The sequence below is a fragment of the Mizuhopecten yessoensis genome, unplaced genomic scaffold (assembly GCF_002113885.1).
Source record: "Mizuhopecten yessoensis strain PY_sf001 unplaced genomic scaffold, ASM211388v2 scaffold3229, whole genome shotgun sequence".
Lineage (NCBI taxonomy): Eukaryota > Metazoa > Mollusca > Bivalvia > Pectinida > Pectinidae > Mizuhopecten > Mizuhopecten yessoensis.
This window is the reverse complement of record NW_018404940.1, coordinates 1,665,319-1,689,068: the sequence shown is the minus strand read 5'-3', so window position 1 is coordinate 1,689,068 and position 23,750 is coordinate 1,665,319. Positions and strand designations below refer to the sequence as shown.

At 37.7% G+C, this 23,750-nt stretch overlaps 1 protein-coding gene across 3 annotated transcripts in view; it reads right to left on the bottom strand.

Moving 5' to 3' along the window:
- Positions 1-539: 539 nt before the first annotated feature.
- LOC110447161 (UDP-N-acetylglucosamine--peptide N-acetylglucosaminyltransferase 110 kDa subunit-like) overlaps positions 540-23,750 on the bottom strand; it is a 24,061-nt gene continuing 850 nt past the window's right edge. Inside the window, exons 2-20 of one of the 3 annotated variants that reach the window (XM_021492666.1) lie at positions 22,993-23,143; positions 22,172-22,415; positions 21,768-21,836; positions 17,255-17,371; positions 16,736-16,815; positions 15,869-15,958; positions 15,114-15,219; positions 13,956-14,096; positions 13,635-13,735; positions 12,968-13,121; positions 10,206-10,307; positions 8,075-8,254; positions 7,596-7,754; positions 6,363-6,452; positions 5,325-5,903; positions 4,483-4,770; positions 3,933-4,050; positions 3,522-3,645; positions 540-2,994 (exon numbers count right to left, since the gene is read on the bottom strand). In XM_021492666.1, coding sequence (XP_021348341.1) covers positions 2,841-2,994; positions 3,522-3,645; positions 3,933-4,050; positions 4,483-4,770; positions 5,325-5,903; positions 6,363-6,452; positions 7,596-7,754; positions 8,075-8,254; positions 10,206-10,307; positions 12,968-13,121; positions 13,635-13,735; positions 13,956-14,096; positions 15,114-15,219; positions 15,869-15,958; positions 16,736-16,815; positions 17,255-17,371; positions 21,768-21,836; positions 22,172-22,415; positions 22,993-23,143 — 3,047 coding nt within the window. In that variant the 3' untranslated portion in view covers positions 540-2,840. The other 2 variants (XM_021492667.1, XM_021492668.1) reach the window with 2 other exon arrangements.

The window sequence follows — 23,750 nt, the reverse complement described above, 5'->3', positions numbered from 1 at the left end:
AAAGAAGTCGACATTTTTTAAGGAAATTTGATTATGACAATTACCTTACACAGACAGGTCTGTGCACTCAAGGTGAAGATCTCGTATTGCTTGTTCAGATTAAATTTTTAACCAATATTTCTATTCAAGGAGATATGTATTTCAAAGTTTCAAGACAAGTAAGTGCATCACTCTCAGATCTGTACCTCTGAAGGTTAAAGTAAAAACACCAATAACTTCCTCAACTTAATTTCAACTTTCAGAATGTTCTCAACTGTTGCTCATTTAAAGCACAAGTTTAATTCAAAAATATGTAAATTCAGAACATTCTTCTAGATAAAGAATTTTGTGACACCAAAATTGTGGGGCCAACATCTCCATGGATTATAAAACTTAATGAGCTTCTACAGGACATTTCAAATGTTTATTGCTGTTTAAAGGTACTAAAATAAGTTTTGATTCAGATTGTTTCTCAGTCATTAAAACAGAAATTTGGTTCCTGTTAATCTGAAAACCAATTTCTGTGGTGACATTAACAAATAAAGTCCAGACACTGGGTAATCTTTTCAGTATTTTTATTTCTCACCTAGCCCATCGACTAGTCAGAAAGAAGTGATCGGATAAAATATAGAATTCAACAAAGTATTATTTTGTAGATAACAAACACAACACAATAAAATTGTACATAAATATGTACTATAAATATCTGTATAGGTTTCACTAAACCAGGTAGTGAAACCAGGTTCAATCTAAAACAAACTCTTTTTGCATATCAGTAAAACATTTACTCACTTTATCTACCATTTGTAAATGCATGAAGCTTGTGACTAGCATATCCACACACCTCCAATGTAAAACATGGCAGTGTTGGCCACATACACGTGTCACCAATCAATCCTTACATACCTGCCAAATACTCGACCATCAAAACCACTAGTAGGGTATGTTTAAAACGTTAATATTTGCCTTTTTCAATATCAGCATGTCATTTAAGGGGTGTATTTTTTTCAACATTTTCAATGTTGGAATAATAAGCTGTGCAAAATATACACTACAATCTGCACCGGTAATGAAGATCATTTGCAGGTAGACCTGCACAAATGTAGGGACTTGGCAGGTATACACACCTCTACATTCTTTCAAAGTAACTTGCATCATCCAACCAAGCTTCCCTTACTCATTTTCAAACAAACACAGGCTATCTTGCCCTCACTCAATTTTGAACTAGCACAGGCCATTGACTCACGGTCAGTGGCTTCTGAACTAGCCAGGCCATTGACTCACGGTCAGTCGCTTCTGAACTAGCACAGGCCACTGACCCTCACTCTTTTCCAACCAAGCCAGGGCTATTTGACATTTGCACACTTCCAAATCTAGCAAAGGTTATATTACCCTCACTCACTTCCCAACAAGCACAGGTTATTTGACTCGCAAATTATTTAACCCTTGTTCACTTATAAACCAACACATGCCATCAGGTCCTTACATATGTTCATATCACAATACACCAAGCCATCCATCCACAATATCATATACTTAGCATAAGGTCTAACCATCGCACACTACCAAGCTCAGGCTAGAAATGACCAGAATGGCTAATAAATCATTGTAGCTATTAAACTAAAACCAGTTCTACATAAGTTTCCCTCAGTAAACATAATTGATTCGGGTTTTTCATGTGACTTTAAAAGAGTCTCCCTCTCATTCTACGTGTTCCCTGTGCAAATTTGAGCCCCCAGAGTTTCAAGTGACTTAAGCCGGTGACAAGGACAAGTAGACCCAAGTTTCTTATTTCAAACGAGGAGTGATAAACTTAATAATCTGAACTGTTGTAGGTCATAAAACTATTTATTGCCTTGCTTTGGTGAGACATTATTTTTTCACCCGAGGTGCATCGTGTTTCCCAAATGCAGACAAACGTCTTTCACTTGTGTAAAATAATGCAAGTGTCATCACTCCATTTTTCTTAAATGCTTACTTTTGTATTGGCAATGGTCCTTTGATCAACTAATTATTGAAAAAAATTAATGAGGGTATACAGTATACCTCGATATATACTGCCCCTCATTTCATTTGCCCACCTCCCTTACGACCATTGCATTTCAAGGTCCCATTTCTCTAAAACACTTGCACATATTAAAACATTTTACCATACCCTCATGAATGAATATATTTTCCCCGGACAAATATGGTGTCTGCATTCTCTGGTTTTACTTAGTGATCTTGGTTGAAAAGTGACTGACACTTGAAAGACATTTAAATTTGTGATAAACACTGACTTGCAAATTCAAACAAAAAATTCTATATTTTTCAGGAATTCTGAAGTATACAAGCAGTAGAAATAAAGCAGAGGTAATGAGATAAGCTACATCAGACACTTTCTAATCAATGATTCAATGTATGCAATCACAGGGGTTTTATCAACAACACCCATGTCACATTTTGTAGAATCAACAATCATCCACTTACTTTAGAACAACAAAGTAAATCTACCACTTTATGTTGCTTTCCAATGTTAATTGTTAAATTATTCGGAATCAAGTTGACGACATGATTTGTGGGCCGGCACAAAAAGATGTAATTTGCTGGATAAAACGTTAGTCGTTTAATATGTCTTGTAAATCTTACGATTTCTACCGATTCTCAGAATCAAATATTTTGAATGGATCTATTTTTCATGATAGAAGAAAAGATGTTAGTTAGAACCACTCCAGCAATAGATGCTCCACACAAGTGTCCTCCGCACACTTCAGTGATTTACTGTCCAACAGACATACTCCAGTATCCATCTGTTGTTGTTCACTGTTTATGCGTGTGCATCAGTGTCTTTGCACAGGAAAGGTTTGATCTAAGGGACAGGTTCAGTGGACAGACAAGTGGTCAGGCTCCAGCCCCTCCTCGTACCTCTGCCACATCTTGGTGTACAGACCCTCCATGTTGCTTGCGTAGTGTTGACAGTTAAACAGTGGACTTGTCAGTCTGGCCTTCCACACCTTAGCTCGCATCCCCCTCAGACTGTAATGCAATACATTAAACATCATACATCTGTGAAATTTAAAACCATGCACAACTACTTGGCAGTTAAACTTGTTATAGTCTTGACGGAATTGTGATGAAAACTGGCGCACTATCCAGAGAAGATTGTCTGTCACGAACAGAGACAGGAGTGGATTTTCTGATTCGAGTATATATCCCCATGCCTGAACCATTTAAGGTTAAACAGAATTAGTGTGTAAGGACACAAAGTTAGAGAGAAATTGATCAATGTTTACATTTAACTATTAGTAACCCAATAATCCCCCCCCCCCCCCCCCCCATCTTCCAGGAAAAAATAACTAAATACCCTCTATAAGGACATGATACACTAAATATTTTTCACTTAACCACAAACAAGACACATACATCTAGGGCAAAAATGCACTTTCTTTATACATTTTCTTGTGTTTTCTGCAAAATTAATTTAAATTAGTTTAAAAGCGATACAACTATAACAATTGGAAGTGAGATTGAGGAAGCGGTCTGCAGCTGTGCCCTATACTTACAAGTCTTTATCGTTGCCGAGCCTGGAAGCAATGTCAATATAATCATCGCGCGTGTAAGCCACAAGTTCGGGACAGCCCAAGGTGAACAGCTGTGAGGATGCCACCCTAGAGGCAAGGGTCTCCCCTATATCAGAAAACAGCAAAGGAAAATTATGCAGCAGTCTCTTCAAATTGATATAGAAGTTACATGGAGATTTCTGGCAAGCAGAGATGGAGTTACCTATTTCAGTAAAGACTAGCAGCACGATGAAACTTCAAAATTATTTTAGATATTCATTTCACATCAAGATTCAGGACGTCTTACAGAAACTGTTGCTGTTTATCCAATCCAACCGTTTCAAAGGAAATACACAGGAAAAGATTAACACTTGTCACTATGCTTGTCACTATCTATTAATTTTTCCAACCTACCTGAAAGGGTAACCATAGGAGTTCCTGCCCAGAGCACATCCATACCAGTTGTGTGGCCGTTACACAGGGGTGTGTCCAGACATACATCAGCCAGCTGGCCACGACGTACATGTTCCTCCTGCAAAAATGTACGAGGTTAGATAAATTGATCAATAAAAGAAATTTTAAATGCCATATCAGCAAATGGTTTTTCAGAGATTTCGGTCAACCACAGGATGTGTTTAAATCAGAATACCTCTTTAACAGGTAAGACATCCAATTGAGCTAACTTTGCAGCTACCTTTTGATATACATGTACAATATTAGTTTAAGAGGGAATAACACACCTTGGGACATACATATAAGAAATGACAAAGACAGTCTATAAGTCAGTATAGAAACTCTCATTTCATTCACACCTCTATCTCTTGAACATTCTGAAGGTCAAATTTCCTTCATTTCTTAGCTGTATAAATGTTTGCAGCATTACTACGTTTTACTGTTCTACTGATGAGGAATTATGTAAAGTTTAGGTGCACATGAACTGTTTTGAGGTGAGGAAAGGACATACCTTTGGAGCTACAGGTGAGAAAATGATGCGTTTGGGGGCCAGTCCCGCATTGATAGCAGCCTGTAAGACATTGGGCTCGCCTACCGCAGGGAAACGGAGCAGCCACAGAACACTGTTGGGCACACGCTTCAGGATCTCCACCCACATGTCCAGTGTGTCTGGGTCAATCTTGTACAGCTGGTTGAAGTTACAGTACACCACTGCATCACAGGGCAGGCTGTACTGACTGCGTGCCGTGATGATGATGTTGGTTGGCACTTCCTCTCCTGTTGCTGACTTGTTGTTCGTCTGTAATGTTTTAAATCAATTCTTACTAACATTTCGATAAAAGCACAGATCAGAGGTTAATTATAAATCCAAAAAGAAACTGTTGCAAGTAATTCATTCAAATATTCAACAAGTTCTACATTGTAGTTATCATTAAACCTTGTTGGCACATCCACTTTAGCCATGGTTAAACAATAATTATTTGTCAGACTGCAGGAATATATGTTCTGTATTATATATTTAATTCTCTAAAACTAAACATTGCCATAAACAAAAGCACAAGCTAAAGGAACATCTAAATTTAAAGATTTTGGGATCAATGCAGCATCATTATGAAAACTTTCATATCAAGATGTCTCATTGCGGTACCATGTTGGTTCAGTAACCAACTTGTTATAGTAACTTTGATAAATACAATCCCAGCTTCAATAAATCAAATTTCTTCATAAAGTTCATTTTATTTGAACAGCTAAACAAACATGGCAGAGATTTATTTTCAGTTTGGAATTTTTTGTTCTCTTGAAGCTTTGGGAGTTTTTGAAATCGCCCGATGAATAAGCCAATTATAAATCTACCTGATTAGTGGTGACACCGTTCTGAATAGGGACATTGTTGATATAGGAGAGCGGCATACTCTTCAGTATCATGGCCTCAAGGATAGGCTCAACTTCCAGGTTCATAGTTTTGAATGTTACAACACCAGCTGACCCATCAGGTTCATCAGTTGTCGACCCTTTTTCGCAGTAATTTGTCACCCACTTCACTTCTCCAGTACTCATCAGTGGCTCCAGGTCAACACCGTTGTAGACAATGTTGTTGTCAGACACTTCACCATTGACCTCCTGTAACACTTTGTCCGCCAAGTGGGGGAACATCTGTTTGTGATCACCCACAAAGAATGTCTTAGTCATGTAAGCCAGCTTCTCCGAGTACTGGTCAGCGAGCTTGAGAGGTGATGTGGTCTGGTCAGTCAGTATGTAGTCCATGAAGGGCGCCCCACTAGTCCCTGGGTAACCAAGCCACATCACCTGTATAGGAGCTGGTCGCAGTGCAAACAGCTCATTCCTTGCTCCCTTGGTGTAGCCGTTCATATTGACGAGGATGTGTATGCCATCAGCATGGATCCTGTCTGCAGCCTTACCATTGCATGGTATCTGCAAACATAAACATCAGTTTCTGTAAAATATATTTGGTATAACTGAAGCCAACACTTTCAATTGTGAAATATAAATGAATGGTCAGTCACTTTCTTCTGAAAGTTTACCCCTGAATATATGGCAATTCATAAGCCTTATACAGATATGTAAAACAGTGTGTATCTAAATCTTTGTTTGTTTGTGTTTAATGTCCTATTAACAGCTATGGTCATCTAAGGACGTGTCAGGTTTTAATGGTGGAGGAAAGCTGGAGTTGCCGGAGAAATACCACTGACCTATGGCCAGTACCTGGCGAATGCCCCAGGTAGATCTTGAACCCGCGACCCAGTGGTGGAGGGCTAGTGTTAGCATCTAAATATTTCTCTCTCATAAACAGGGAAGCATTTGTAATTTGTAATATATGGATGGTTTGGTCTAAACTGATTGTAAACATCTGTATAATTTCCCTCTACTTACCTGAGACATGTCAGTGAAGTGGTGTGCTTCTCTAGAAAGCTTCGCTCTGAAGGTCGTACCATCATCAGGACTCAGGGAGTAGCAGAACACCTGTAAATACACATCACATCATGTACTACGGAAAGTTTGATTTCTGTACCTGGCTCGTACAAACTACAAACAGGATTTTCAGGACAATTTGTCTAAACAATGCCTGGTCTTTCTCACAGATATCACCAGATTATATCACTAGATTATATCACTAGATTATATCACTAGATTAATCCCATGTTTCACTTAAAGTGAGATTGCTCCGTCTCTCTCTGATGTGGGAGAAGCTGTGACATATAAAAATATCAATGTCATGAGGAAATATTGATGACCGGATGCAATAAAAATACTCAATTGTTATTTAATATAGAGGATGGAAAAAATTCTAGTAATCAAGTTGGGTTTTTTCTTATGAAATTTCAGGACTTTGTAAGTCTCTTCAATGGACAATGAAACCTTACAAGAGGAGTGTTTTTCTAAACATTTTCTTCAGGTTGGTAAGTATGGATTATGAAAAGTCCTTTTTACACAACCAATAAGAGTTTCTATGTGACGTTTTGATGACTTGTATGGTTAGTACATTGTCACCTTCATCAGACAAATGACCAGTGAAACGTATGCACACGAAGGTGTAAAATGTGTACGAGTTGTCCACAAAATTTATGTTGTTTCGGCTACACTGTAAGGGTATGTACAATAGTTGTTATATATGTACCCAAATGACTTGATTCAGCTACGTTTTGTTTAATATTTTGACATAGATGTGCAAGAGTCTATGAGCCCCCTCATCTCGATTTAAAACTGGCCCACTGCGGCGTATGCAGATACTGTGATTTTGTGGACAACTCGTACACATTTACTCTTCTTACAAGAGAAGAAAGAGATTTCTCCATCCCACACTGTAACAAAGTGATACATGGGCAGTTCTGGTTGATCACATTCTAAACAGTTTGACTGGGTGGACTAGAGCTGCTTGTCTACGACTTGTGTAATCATTAAATGATACAGTCCATCGACATGTTACTCAAGACTAGTTGCATTATAATGATAGACTGTCTTCATCTTTTCCTGTCTTTCCTGGAGATCAATCATTTCTCAAAACCAACCCACCATTTATTAATCTACAGTACCTAGCAATATGCAATTAAGTTTCAAGACGTCACAATATTTCTATCATAAAAGATGAAATTATGTGATCCTCACCTCTACGTTTTTGCGGTCATGGAAGCCCGGAATACTTTGCATTAGGTGTGATGTTGGGTGGTTGCCGAAGTCAGAGCTGACATAGCCGATCCTCAGTCGTCCACCACTGGCTCTGGTGTCTGTCACATGATCATACGCAGGCTTGTGCAACACATTTATCTACAAGCGTAGACAATCAGTCCATTAAAATTTAACAGAATGTGTTTTATTGAACTGGTATCCTGTATCTTTTTATTTAACTAGGATATTATTCCTTTCTTTTACAAGCAAAACAAAACTTATTAAAATTGGATTGTATGCCTTTGTAATATACATGTACTTAGATATTGTGGATCTTTACACTACAAACAGAATGTTCCTTATTAAATCAGGACAAAAAAAACATCAGATCTCAGAAAGTGGATTCCTTCAGTCTTCTACTGTCATTATAATTGTCTGGATAAGAAAAATATTAGCAGGGCACAATTCTTATTAAATACCTTATCGAGACAGAGATTGGCATGACGTGCAGCGATGTTTTTCCTCATCTGATGTGTGAGTGGGTAAAGCATACTGTGGTGAGGATGGACTGAGGGGAGACGGTTCTTCTCCAGCTGGTCCTGGACAATCCGTACCAGTTTCTTCATCCTCACACCATAGTCCGTCCAGTCACAAACAATCTAAAACACACAAATGTAAATTCCATTAAGTGGAGGAAACAGAAGTCCCAGGCTTTGTTCAAGGTTTTGACAATCAATTACATTGACATTTTCATTTGAGCTTCATTGCAGTCATATAATATTTCTACTGAGCTGGACAAATTTTTCAGTGACAACCTACCTGTAGACAGTGGGCTAGGTAACAGTTTGTGTGGAGAGGTTCAACCTACCTGTAGACAGTGGGCTAGGTTACAGTTTGTGAGGTGAGGTTACAACCTACCTGTAGACAGTGGGCTAGGTTACAGTTTGTGAGGTGAGGTGACAACCTACATGTAGATAGTGGGCTAGGATACAGTTTGTGTGAAGAGATGACAACCTACCTGTAGACAGTGGGCTAGATAACAGTTTGTGTGGAGAGGTTCAACCTACCTGTAGACAGTGGGCTAGGTGACAGTTTGTGTGAAGAGATGACAATCTACCTGTAGACAGTGGGCTAGGTGACAGTTTATGTGAAGAGATGACAATCTACCTGTAGACAGTGAGCTAGGTGACAGTTTATGTGAGGAGATGACAACCTACCTGTAGACAGTGGGCTAGGCTACAGTTTGTATGAAGCGGTGATAACCTACCTGTAGACAATGGGCTAGGTTAGTTTGTATGAAGAGATGACAACTGACCTGTAGACAGTGGGCTAGGTGACAGTTTGTATGAAGAGATGACAACCGACCTGTAGACAGTGGGATAGGTGACAGTTTGTATGAAGCGATGACAATCTACCTGTAGACAGTGGGCATGGTTACAGTTTATGTGAAGAGATGACAACTTACCTGTAAACAGTGGGCTAGGTAACAGTTTGTATGAAAAGGTGTCAACCTACCTGTAGACAGTGGGCTAGGTTACAGTTTGTGTTAAGAGATGACAACATACCTGTAGACAGTGGGCTAGGTTACAGTTTGTGTGAAGAGATGACAATCTACCTGTAGACAGTGGGCTAGGGGACAGTTTGTGTGAAGAGGTGACAACCTACCTGTAGACAGTGGGCTAGGTTACAGGTTGTATGAAGCTAGTACAATCTGCCTGTAGACAGTGGGCATGGTTACAGTTTATGTGAAGAGATGACAACTTACCTGTAAACAGTGGGCTAGGTAACAGTTTGTATGAAAAGGTGTCAACCTACCTGTAGACAGTGGGCTAGGTGACAGTTTGTGAGGTGAGGTGACAACCTACCTGTAGACAGTTGGCTAGGTGACAGTCTGTGTGAAGAGGTTCAACCTACCTGTAGACAGTGGGCTAGGTTACAGTTTGTGTGGAGAGGTTCAGCCTACCTGTAGACAGTGGGCCAGGTGACAGTTTGTGTGCAGAGATGACAACCTACCTGTAGACAGTGGGCTAGGTTAGTTTGTATGAAGATATGACAACCGACCTGTAGACAGTGGGCTAGGTGACAGTTTGTATGAAGAGATGTCAACCTACCTGTAGACAGTGGGCTAGGATACAGTTTGTATGAAGAGATGACAACCTACCTGTTAACAGTGGGCTAGGTTACACTTTATGTGAAGAGGTGACAACCTACCTGTAGACAGTGGGCTAGGTGACAGTTTGTGTGAAGAGATCACAATCTACCTGTAGACAGTGAGCTAGGTGACAGTTTGTGTGAAGAGATGACAACCTATCTGTAGACAGTGGGCTAGGTGACAGTTTGTGTGAAGAGGTGACAACCTACCTGTAAACAGTGGGCTAGGTGACAGTTTGTGTGAAGAGATGACAACCTATCTGTAGACAGTGGGCCAGGTGACAGTTGTGTGAAGAGATGACAACCTACCTGTAGACAGTGGGCTAGTTTACAGCTTGTATGTAGAGATGACAAACTACCTGTAGACAGTGGGCTAGGATACAGTTTGTGTGAAGAGATGACAATCTACCTGTAGACAGTGGGCTAGGTGACAGTTTGTGTGAAGAGGTGACAACCTACCTGTAGACAGTGGGCTAGGTTACAGTAGGCATCAGGAAAGTCTGGTTTTAGCTTCAGTGCTGTTCTGTAGGAGGATATTGCCTCAGGGATGTTACCAGAATCCTGAAAGTAAAAATTTGATTACCAGTCACAACAAGCCAATTTTCATAATTGAAAAATGCAAACTAGAATCATGGAAATGTTAAAGCCACATCTTAATGATATATTGATTGATTTTGCAGATCAAGCTTATTGTTATGACATGAGTATGGTTTTTAAGCAGTAAAACATGTTTACCAAGATGTTCTTTGTGAGCTGATGCATATAGTCATAAATAACAATTACTATGAATTGATGGAAAATAACACCATCTAGACTGGTATAGAAATGTTATATCTAGGTTTGTTTGTTAAATGTACTGCTAGACCAGTATACTGCAGCACTCATAGAAACTATTCTGAAGTGCTTGAAACCTAATGAAATTTTTGCCAATCAGAAATCTCGTTCTGACCGGGGACAGAAGTCCTGATGGACCCGACATTTCCTCCTAAAAAAGATCCATGAAGGTTCCATTACAGATAAGAAAACCAGAAGATTCAGGGCAACACCCTGACAAAACAGAAATTCCCAAACATGCACCACCACAACCTAGATTCTCTAGGACACTTCCATTGTGTAACCATACTCCATAGATAGGCACCACCACACATACCTGGCCATTTATAAATAACATCTGTGGAAACGAAGTAAACAGGAACATTACACAACCACACACCAAACAACGTGTTACTGCTCAACCCACCACAAAGCATGATGCGTTAAAACAGGGAACGACACATAGAAGTAGGTCATTTCTGACTGGTAACTTCTGGTGTTGAGATAAGTCAATACTGCGGTCAATAGGTGAGGTATTTGAATGTAACTAAGAATGACAGTTCCAGAGGTCATGTAAGAGGGTCCTGTAGGTTGTTAGTCGCATGACATGTCTGAGTTTAGTATACAAGCATTGTGCCTGTTGTTTAAGCCGTGTGCTACCATCCTGTAGGTTGTTAGTCGCATGACATGTCTAAGTTTAGTATACAAGCATTGTGCCTGTTGTTTAAGCCATGTACTACCATCCTGTAGGTTGTTAGTCGCATGACATGTTTGAGTTTAGTATACAAGCATTGTGCCTGTTGTTTAAGCCGTGTACTATCATCCTGTAGGTTGTTAGTCACATGACATGCCCTGTACAATGCGCTATGGTCCAGTACATCTTGTTTGAGAGCTATATACGATTGACGAGTGTCCTGTTTGCTGTTGACAAGCGTTGTCAATGATCGTCATGTATCAATGGTTGCCATATAAGTCTTGTACAAATTTTCTATACATATAGTGTGCGAGTGTCTTGTATGTCCTTGGTAAGGCCAAAAAAAATTGATTACTTGGTTCTCAGGCCCGCGCGCATTTCATGGCACCATGCGCATTGCTGATTTTATCGTGAAAGTAATAAAAAAAACCTGTGAATGCGCCAGCTGCCATCTTTAAAAAAAATCCGGAAAATTGGTCCGCATGTCGTTTTTACTCGTAAGTCACCCAAGTCCCGAAAAGGTTTGAATAAAGGTAAGGATTGAGATACAGGAAAGCGTTAAAATGATTATGACTTATTAGTCTTGTGTCCAAATGACGCTCATTTCGGTACAAATAAGAAATGGGGGGTTCGTGATTCTCGTCTGGAACATCTTGGGGGGATTTTCGGAGGCTAGCTCTATGACGGGTCTCTACACAACTATAAAAAGACAAGGTAATGTCCACAATGAACGTTTAACAAACTACACAATAAAAATAAAAATCGCCCTTGTCTCGTTTTCGCCATGTAAAATGAAAAAAAAAATACTGCCCTGCCGCATCAATTTTGAAAACAAGAGGCCCAAGAGGGCCTGTATCGCTCACCTGAATATTGAAGCAGTCATAGCAAAATATTCTCATTAAATATTATATTGCACTAAAAATATTTTTAGTTCTCAAGAACAAATCCATTAAAATGTTGTTGACCTCTGTGACCTCTAAAGTAGGTCAAGGTCATTTTCATTCGCAAACTTTGTTTGGCTCTTTCCCAGGAAGCCACCTGCCAAATATTAAGATTTTATAACTACCAGTTCTTCAGAAGAAGTCGTTTGAAGTGTCTGACACATTTGACTCCTGTGACCTTGAAAGAAGGTCAAGGTCATTTTCATTCTCAAACTTTGTTGGGCTCTATCCCAGGAAGCCATCAGCCAAATATGAAGATTATATACCTTTTAGTTCTTTAGAAGAAGTCGTTTGAAGTTTTTGACATATTTGACCCCTGTGACCTTGAAAACAGGTCAAGGTCATTTTCGTTCTCAAACTTCGTAGGGCTCCTACAAATGAAGCTTTCAGCCAAATATCATAACTCTAGGCCTGTCCGTTCTTCAGAAGAAGTTGTTTAAAGGAAAAGTTGACGAACGAGGACGGACGGACACCGCGCCACGGCATAAGCTCACTTGGCACTTCGTGCCAGGTGAGCTAAAAATTGGCCTGAGAACCAAGTAAATAATTTTATTTGGCCTAATGGGGTGGCTTTTTTAAAAAAATATCCACTTTATTAATAAGTTTTGAACCAGCACAATTTTAGGTAAAATTGTGCGAACTTCTATAAAAGTATTCTTTACGTTGTTTTAAAAGCGAGACTGTACATGCATTTGTTTGTTAGTGAGGAAAAATTAACAATATCCAAAGATAAAGAGAAGTTTTAATCCTCACTTGAACAACAAAGTACCAACCTTATGAATTGATGCCAGGTTACTGTGAGCATCAGCAAATGCGGGGTTGATCTGTATGGCACGCGTGTAACACTGCAGCGCCCCCTGGATATCCTGCATCTCCTTCAGTGTGTTACCCATGTTAGAGTATGCATCAGCAAATGTTGGCGAGATTCTGAAAAAAATCACACATTTATTCATGTGTAACTTTGTATACATGCATCGAATTTTGGTTGCTAAATTGCTTATTCTACTCATAGCAATAGAAACTGTAAGGCAACACAAACATTGATTAGTATAAGGATGTCCTGAAGGTTTCTCTCTGTCTTCTTGTTTTATTCACTTCTCAAAGGGGAGGTTCACATTGAAATGTTGTATCAAATTTGATTGGTACCATTCAGTTATCATTCCATTCATACAGACACCATGAATATTGAAAATAATTATTTTCTGGAACAATTTTTATTCCATGAAATCAACCCTCTCCACCCACCTTCCAACAAAAGGATATCTATCAGGAATGCACTAAAACATATATATACCAATTAGAAACAAACTGGCATATGACATAAAGGCCATGAGATCATTACAGGCAGCTCAGTTACAACTCCATTGCTAATATTACTGGATGGAATGTAATGGATTCACAGCGGCAATGGACAGACCAGTATGATGATGAGAGGTTTACCTGATAGCTTCCTTGTAATGGGTCAAGGCTTCGTGGAGTTTACCCTGTTGTTGTAAGACACTGGCCAGATTAGAATGTGCCACGGCAAACTCAGGATACACCTATAAGTATAAACAAATGTAGTAATATTCACGAAATGTTAATCAACAGTGTCACAAATGGAACCACTAAACATTGGTTGATGTTTTAACAAGTCGAGTCTCCTACATCTGAGAGACCAAGTTAGACTTTGACCATAGAGACCAAATACAAATCTTTCAACCATCTATCTAAGACACTGTGTTTGACCTCAATTACTAAGAAGAACTCTCTAAACCTTACCTCTAAGGCATTGAGGTAGAGTTTGACCGCTTCCTCTGTATTCCCCTGCTCCCGTTTGATGTTGGCTAAGTTGTTTAGAGAGTCAGCATGTGTGGGACTCAACTTCAGGGCAGTGTTATAACATTCTTCTGCCTCAGGAACCTGCAACAGAATATCAAGATTCCATTTATTACTCATCTATAGATATCATATATTATTTACAAATCATCATTGACCATGTCACAATTGATCAATGAGGATGTCATTTATGATCCAAGACCAAACTATCCTTTTGAAAATTTAGTATTTTAGAAGATGATCAAGATATTATATCTACATCAGAACCTGTTTAGAATGGAGACCTGATCATCATGATATCCATTATAATTGTTCCCAGCAAAAACACTAGACTGTAGAGACAAATTTGCATAGAAAAAGCTAATCTGTCCACTACTTGTGACTGGGTTAACTAGGCTAGGGTAGCAGTGTACAGTAGCGTACGGTGGCCATGGGTGATATTTTTGTTCAATGAATAACCCCCGTAATATTACATGTATCAAAACCTAAAAAAAATCAGCTCTAAAATTGGCATATACATGATGAAGTGGACTATGTGGGCTTCACATTTAAAGAAAAATAAATGAATTTGGCTTGAGACTCCATTTTTTCGCCATTTACAAATCTGTGTCTACACAACAAAACCTAGCTTTTCATGTAGTCTATTTTTGAACTCAGCACATGTGTAAATATTGTGGAAAATTCAGTTGACGACCTATGCTACAACGTGAGTATTTCTGTTACCGAGTAGGTGATATTTAATTTAAGACAGGTTTTAAGAAAAAGATTACTACTTGCATGGGTCAAATTTTGGGTCACAAATCATGTTTTTTGGCATTTTTTGGTGTTTTTTGATGTAGTAACCATGGTTTTCACAAGATCCAAATCTTTGAAATTTTGAAAAAAAATCATTCTTCTAAAATAAAAACTGTTCAAAACGTAGTTTATAAATATATATATATATATATATATATATATGTAGGTGTGTTGTGCAGGATGAATCCGCTATCCATGTTTATCCGAGACATGCCCTTTATTTTTAGGATCAAGCCATTTCTTCTGTACTCTGCTACCTAGACAGTACATTTCCTTTATATAACATCAGACAGGGTGTTGTTTTACCTTCCCCTTTTCCTTCAAGGCATTAGCTAGGTTACAGTAGGCATCAGGGAAGTTTGGCTGCAGCTCGATGGCTCTCTTATACGTGTCTATAGCCAGATCTATTAACCTGTAAAGTATATTGAAGCAACAATTAGATAAGTGTCATTTTATTTCCATAAATGCATAAACTGTTATCAGATTGATATGCATTTTCTCAATATAACACGAGCGAAAATGTGATTAGAAAATCTCTTTCAAAATTTCCAGAGCTGCAAAATATCGTTTAAGATCATTATTTTATAACACTGCTTGAAGTAGGTAAATGCTCTGGTTCATGTGTAGAAAAATTCATCAAAAAAACACCAATATATTGTATATCAAATAATTAGTTCACATACCGTAATTAACAATTTAAAGACATTTTATTGGCACATGAGACCTTTGATATCAACATAAGCTATAATCACTTTAGACTTCAAAATAGACAATGTATACCTTTGACCTTGCTATTCAGATCTTTGCCAAAAATATAGATCCATACAAAATGTGAATTCACACTAGTCCTGTGAATTCACACTAGTCCTGTGAATTCTCACTTGAATTCACACTAGTCCTGTGAATTCACCCTAGTCCTGTGAATTCACACTTGAATTCACACTAGTCCTGGGAATTCACACTTGAATTCACACTAGTCCTGTGAATTTACACTTGAATTCACACTAAACCTGTGAATTCACACTGGTCCTGTAAATTCACACTGGTCCTGTAAAACTCACCCCTGTTCGTAGTAGACACAAGCCAGGTTGCCATGGACCACTGCATGTTTTGGACTTAAGTTTAATGCCCTCAGATATGCTGCCACAGCCCTGAAAATTTACATACTATATTAAAGAGTGGATATATGCAATAACCAAACTTTCAACCCATAAGCTTTGAACCCTAAATGGATGACCTAAGCTATCTGGCACTATTGGGTTAATTGACAATGAACACCACAAAGAAAGGTTTGGACCCTGAAGATACCAACTCTCTTAAGCTTATGTGCATGACATTCAGCTCCAAATACAGCAGCCTGACAAGAGATTCAAGCTCTACCTGTTGTTGTTTTATCACCAGTCCAGTTATGCTACATTTTATCGCTCTGATCTGCCGGACTCATGATCTGTTACCCAAATATAATCTTTTAATGAACTTGTAAGTCACTCTTTTCCAAGCTTTCGGGCTTAGCCATTCGTCAGGGATCAAATGTCACTGGACCTCTATGTCACATCCATTTTGACAAACATGTTGAATAACTATCATGTTTGTCAAGATGGATGTGACAAAGAGGCCCGGTGACATTTGATCCCTGACAAAGGGCTAAGTCCGAAAGCTTGGAAAAGAGTGACTTACAAGTTCATTAATATTATTGCATTCCCTATAGGAACATCTGTTTGTAGACAATTAGTTTAATCTTTTAATTTAAATTACAAGTCATCAAAATTGAATGTGCTTGTACTTAATTCTTGAAGTATCAATTAACTATAACCCAACAGCCTAGAAATGAGAAAAAAGGATGTTCACAACATTGTAATAAATGTTACAGATGATTTCATATACCTTATTCTACTTTGAAAAGTAAATACTTCAAATATCAACCATACCTGTCAAATATTCTTGCCTCCTTCAAAACATTTCCCAAGTTAATGTAGGCATCCAGGAAATTTGGATCTAAAGCCACAGCCTGAAAAACAACAATGTCAGTGTGTATCTACTGGGAGTGATGGATTGATCTGGTATTAATTTGTTTATCAAAGGGATTTACAGGTGTGTTTTTTTATATTTGAAGACAATTTGAGAACATTATCTGGGAAGAGAAGGATGGAGATCTTTATTTTTTCCAACATTCAGAAAGGTATCTTTATAATCTAGTCGCCACTTGTTTGCAAATCTTAATTTCTGGAAAATTCTATTCAATATCGGGAACTAAATAGTGTTAAGAAATATTTTCTATTTAATATAAATCAGATCCCATTAACATTCTATACATAAAACACTCAGCATTAAGATACTTCATTACAATTAGACTGCAAGTTATCTTGTAATCTGATATCCACCCTGTGGGCTGAACACTAATCAAACTCTATCATTAAAGTATATTTTGTATAAACTAAGAATCCTACCTTCTCAAAATGGTGAATGGCCAACCAGATTTCCCCCTGAGCATTGAACACACATCCCAGGTTGCTCCAGGCCACGGCAAAGTTAGGTTGCGTTTCTATGGCCTTCAAATAGCATGCCTATATGGAGAGGAGGGGGGTGGGGAGAAAAAAAAATGTTAGACAAAAAAATACATTGATGACAAAATAGCGCCAAGACTCGCTGCAAAATACCGTCCGCAGAGCGCAGTTCATGCAACATCAGTTAGGATGTCACTAAGAGCCAAGAATTAGAAGCGGAGTGCAAGGATATTTTAAATTCTTATAATGTCCGAATATTTTCAAAAGGTGGGAACAGCAGACAGCTATTTTGATTTTCAGTATATATATAACCCGATTTGTACTTTTGCTAAAATAATTGGCTCTGTACATATGTAGACCAGCGTGAAACTAGAGACCAGATCATAATACCATCTAGAGACACCAGCAGAATTTACCAGCAATATATAACAGTCTAATTTAAATCAAAGGATGTTAGTTATAAATTCAGTATTAAATATCATAAGAGTTTCTGATGACCTGGTCTTGAATTTCATTCTGTTCAGTGAAACCGAGTTGCAACAAGACACACTTGTACAAATCACAGTCTTTTTCTCGTATGTATTATCACCAATAATGTAATATCAACTCATCTATCCAGACTAAATACCAGGAAATTTCGAAACATTAACATGCAGAACTGGAATTTCTATTCAAAGTTCCTGCAGTAACAATTCAAAAAACGTTTCCAATATTTTTCCTCTGGATACCAAAGGGTCTAGATTAATGAAGTTCCACCATACTTATGCACATCACTGACTTATTTTTTTGGACAGTACATGCTTTTATGCATGTCTTTCCTTTCTCTCAAATTGTACTTTAAACAATGCCTGAAATGAGAAAATTGACAATAGATTTACACAAGAATTTCTTGGCAAGCGACCGCAAACGCTCTACCGCTGCGCAACAGGAAGCGTGCGCGCATGACAAAATAAACCTTCCAAAGAAAAAGAATATTGTTCTGAAATCCACAAATATTTTAAGAGATAACTAGCCAGTCTTTTTGAAAAAAAGTTTACGGTAAATCTCCAGTCAGTTCGAATAGGCGGATAGTGCGAGCACTTTTTGAACAATAAAAATAATAATTTTCTGTGTATGATAGTTCGAACCCTGCTTACACACGTTTCGGATTGTTCGACCACACAACTTGAGTGCTGAACTTGCGTAATTATATTGATCGAGGTAATAGGCTATCGGCGATGCAATACTAGCCTCGCGAAACTCACTTAAACTTGATATATTTGTGCATCGACAGTGTATAACTACTGAATAACTGGTAGTACTCATGTGCGACCATTGTTGTCATCGATGTCGGACAATTTGTACACACAAATAAGTCACATGTCACCGATAATTGAGTTTCTTTCTTGTAAACATGTGCACGCGCCTGTCAAACAGTTTTACCCCCGGCCATGTATAATATCCTAACAGTACATGGAGCGCGGAATATTACCGTCACATTGGTGACAGACGTGTCTATTGTCATGATATTGCTGTGATTACATTTTGATTGTATAATCGCGACCTGGCCACCGACCACTGATTTATAACTTAATTGGCATATTACTAGATACATGTGACAAAACAAATACATCTGACCAGGTGGTCGATCGAACTATTAATCTGTAATTGCAGTTTCAATCCACCCTCTGCATTCTGATCAGTACAATTGAACTTTCGTCATTACTTCAGAAAACATCTGCTGCTTTGCGGCCTACATACTTGTCTCTGCTTTGCAATTGAACTTAATAATTGATTATCGATATGTAAGTGAATATAAGAAAGATATATATACCATTATTCATCTCCAGATTTGCAAATATATATCGCGATGAGGCTGTCGTTGATCCGTATTGAACAATGACTTGACTGTTTACCGTGAATTTTGACGATGTCAACTTGGATAATTCGAACTACTCTTTATTCAAGTGACTATAATTTCGTGTAATTCAAACAGGATTGACAATATTTATTTAATTTTGTTCAAACTGATCGAAGGTTTACCATACTGTTTTACAGAACAAATCATCCTTGGTACTAGTAGCAATACACACTACAGCTGTTTGTTTTGTTTTTTATTTTGGTGCCAAAACGTTAATAACAAGGAGATATGACCGACTTCATAATTCATACAATACCTCACATAATCACCCAGAAAGTGATGTAATTACCAATGCAAAGCATACCCGTCGTCGATAGGTTTTGCCCTCCTTGTGTCCGGCCTCCAAAGGGGCCATCAAAAACATGTTACTGCCATCTCAATACTGTATTACAGAAATTATAAAAAGATAAATTTTGGATTAATGACAGGTAAAAAATAGACATTAGTGGTTCAAAATAATCTTGGATACACGAGTCAATTTTCACTTACATACAAGTCATGTCTCTATACATCTTTGGCTTGTATGTCTGGAATACCTCTATAACACACACAAGAGTTTGCGCTAAATATTAATTAACCCTTTCACCCCTATGTAACTTTATTAGACTCTACCATGTATTGATATGGATGAGTCCATTATGGTCTACAGTGGTGAAAGGTTAAATTTGGTATCGTTTGTACTGAAAGTCTGATTATAGAGACTCTAGCTGAGGTTGAGGTAATCAGTAACTTTATGGAACTTTTGCCAAAACAGTAACCCCCCCTCCCCCTCTACTTGCATATATCTGGATTTTCTTTACATTTTGATATCCTGGAAATTGATGTACAATTCCTACATTTGGTTTGCAAGCTTATGTTTCGCAAATCAACAATCAATCCAGACATGATAATATTTACTTACAGGAAAGGCCTAATAAAGACCTGTATTCATTCAATATCCGTAGAACTCGTTATCTTCAAACACTGCCCGAGTTTCAGCAAACACCAGCTTTATATTGGTAAAAGCAAATTAATTCAAGCTTTGTTCAGAAACTGATGCTGTTTGCAGACTAATATTTTAAAGTAAAATTTCTCAAAAGAAATCAAGAAATTATAAATGGTGTATAAACTTTCATTTTTTTTTTATCTAAATATAAATTAATGTTTGGTTTTCACGAGATACCATCAACGCAAACTCCGTGAGATAATGCCATCATTGTGCGATTTCTCAAGTGTTCCATGAAGAGGAATACATTTTCCTATCAGTGAGTGAATTCAAATTCTCTGTGACCCGAGTACAAGAACGAAGAAATAGAATTGGCTGGATATTCTGCCTTCATCAATCCAGTAGGTCTATACAAAACAACACAACAATCAGATTTCTACACAGCAGAGAAATGGAAATCAGGACCAACACAAGAACTTTAAATTCAAAACAAACCAAAAAAATAAACACATATAAGGAAAGTATAGTTTACTGTTTTTCCTGATGTACTGGATTAATGAATACAGGTTCTTCAATAATATTTTTTTGTGAATTTTTCTGGAAAATTTACCATCTGGACTTTTTTCCTTCTTCTTTTTATAAAGGTGAAGAATATAAATTGCCAATTAAGTCAAACCATTCCTTAGACTTTGTGCTTGTATGTCACAGTATCTTGTGTCCTTTCTCGTCAATTTCCACTGTGTCAATGAAAGCTAACAAAAGCTTGGTAATAGTATACAACCAACACAACGATGATTACCTTAATACATCTGCCATAACGGGCAGTCAATTCCAAATATCAAATTTACAACACGGAACTGCACAAAGCTATTCATCTTGCAGAAAAACAACAGGAGTCTGGTGTCCTTCCTGCAAGATATTCAACTCTAGAAAAGCTTTCTGGAGTATTAAGCAACATATCACATACGTACAAGTGAAGTTGCATTGAAGAATTTTATTATTCTTTTATAGTCCCCCATGAAGGAGATCAGCATTGGTTGGAATATACTACTACAAATCTTTTCCATCATACATAATGATAGCCATGAGGCTACTTACAAATAAATGTGTGTCTGCAGCTTGAAGGTCGCCAACACATCTCAAGGTCAAGACAAATCTCACAAAATTATATTTGAGCAAATTGCAGAATTCCCATTGTTTCTTTGTTATCAATAGGTGAAAGTGTATTGGGTTTTGTATACATCTCCTGGGATGTGCACCTTCCTGCAAGCTTCAGACCCTGCTAACAATATTTTCAATGTAAGAAAATCATATTAATTTCTGATAGGAAAATATTGATCCCTCTTCATGTGCATATGAACCAAGCATGGTAATACCATAACATTTATATAATTTGTGCACCTATGTAATTATCAACATAGGTAAAATTCTGAGCTGAAAAAGAAGTTGTTCCTATACTGCATTAGATTTTCACATAAAAAACTGATGCTCTGAATGTCCTAAAAGCTGACCCCAAAACATAAAACCTGTGATGTAAACATTTATGAAAACAGCAGTACAGATGCTGTTATCCCTGATCTTATAGCCTGCGATGTCTGTTTGTGGTCAAAATCCAGGAATCAAATAAATACCTTGGCTTCATCTAGTCTTCCCAATGCCTTCAGCAGATTGCCAAGGTCGCTTCTTACACAATACAATTCCTGAAACAAGCAAGAAAACAAATAAATTTATAATCATGTTCAATTTCAGAAATATCCTGTATTTTGCCTCAACACAAATGCAAATAGTGGAATAGCAAATTGAACAAAATTTTAACTTTTCTATGTACTGTGACCTTATCATTTAATATTGAAAGCAGAGTATTTGACAGCTGTGCCCTGAGGCAGGGGTATTGATTTAGCCTCCAGGTCAGAAAGTATTTTTTGATTATCATGATTAATATGTAATTCATTTTAAAAGTTCTATATTTACCCGCCAAAATATGAATTTGCTCATTTTCTTTAGTTTACTCTATACATTATTATATTGAACTCACATGGTTATACTGCAGGGCAGTCACATAAGCTTGGACGGCCTGCTCCATGTCTCCGGCAGCTACTAATGCAGCAGCCAAGTTGATGTAACCATCGATGAAATCGGGCTTTAATCGGACAGCATGTCTGTAGTTTTCCAATGCTTCCTGGAGTTGGCCTCTTTCCTTATACACATTTCCCAAGTTGGAATAAGCCTCAGCTAATAGTGGATTTTGTTTTATAGCCAATTGACTGAAATACGCTGATCTGAAACAATTTAGTTTTCCTGTATATAAATCGGTTTAGTATATAATTGAAATCAAAATAATTCCTTTCAATAAGCTGATTAATTCCGGGGTGCACATTGCTTGTGAGAAAATTTGTCTTCTTTTTTGTTTATCAATTATAATTTATACTATTAATTAGGGGGTGCACAATGCTTGTGAGAAAATTCCTCTTCTTTTTTGTTTATCAATTATAATTTATACTATTAATCAAGGGGTGCACAATGCTTGTGAGTAAATTACGCTTCTTTTTTGTTTATCAATTATAACTAATACTAAACTTACACTATCCTGATAAATCTTTTCATACTCAATGCCACAATTTTGAGTAACCTCAACAAAAACTACCTGCTGCGGGTGTCCAGCTAGTGTAACTTAGTATTGTGATATTAATTTCTATGACATGTACACAATTTCGGATTTCCCTACTAACACTGACAGCTGCATCATTTTAATTGTGTTTGTTTTGTGTTATAACTTATATACATGTCTGAATTGTTAATCCTGTAGTCAAAATACAGAATATGATTCTTAACTTGAACTGTCAAAAATCATTTTACCTTTCCAGCTTACGACACTGAAAGTGTATAGAGCTGAGAAGTAGCAATACTCCAGTGTTGTCTGGTTCTTGTCTCCATAACTGCATGCAATGTTGCTCCGAGTTTTCATAGTCTCCTGCCTGGTACTCTCTATGTGCCAGCTCGGCCAAACCTGAGTGATAAAGGGATAAGTTCCACAAAGTATCGACTAAAATAATATAGGCTACACCCCCCAATAAAATTTGTCAAGATGTCACAAGAAAAATCACTTCCTTAGAACTTTTCATCACATCTTCAAAAATCAAAAAACACTCAATGGGTCTCCAAAGTATTTTCTCCAGGTTAGGAAAAATAAGTTGACGGAGTGTATAGAGGGATTGGTGATGCTACATAGGCACAATATCAAAATGTATTGGGGTGGATATGGGATGTACACAATACCAACCGGAGTGGATTGGATGTACACAATACCCCTCCCTACCCCCACCCACTGTCTATGTGCTATTGTAAAGAATGTGCACTATTCTGATGTCAAATTTGCCATTATATAGGACAAGCTCCTGATAGATGAACAGAGGCCTATAGCTAGGGGCGCCTAGAACATCCGTGGTCACTTGGAAGGCGCATGGGCCGATCGTTTGAATTACTCCTTTCCTGATAAATAAGATCGTTATCAAAAATAAATTTTTCACTGCACCTTCGCTTATCTTTTAAGCAATGTCAAGACAAAAATGTCCATGGATCGATCACGTTCATCGACAACAACAACAACCCCCCCC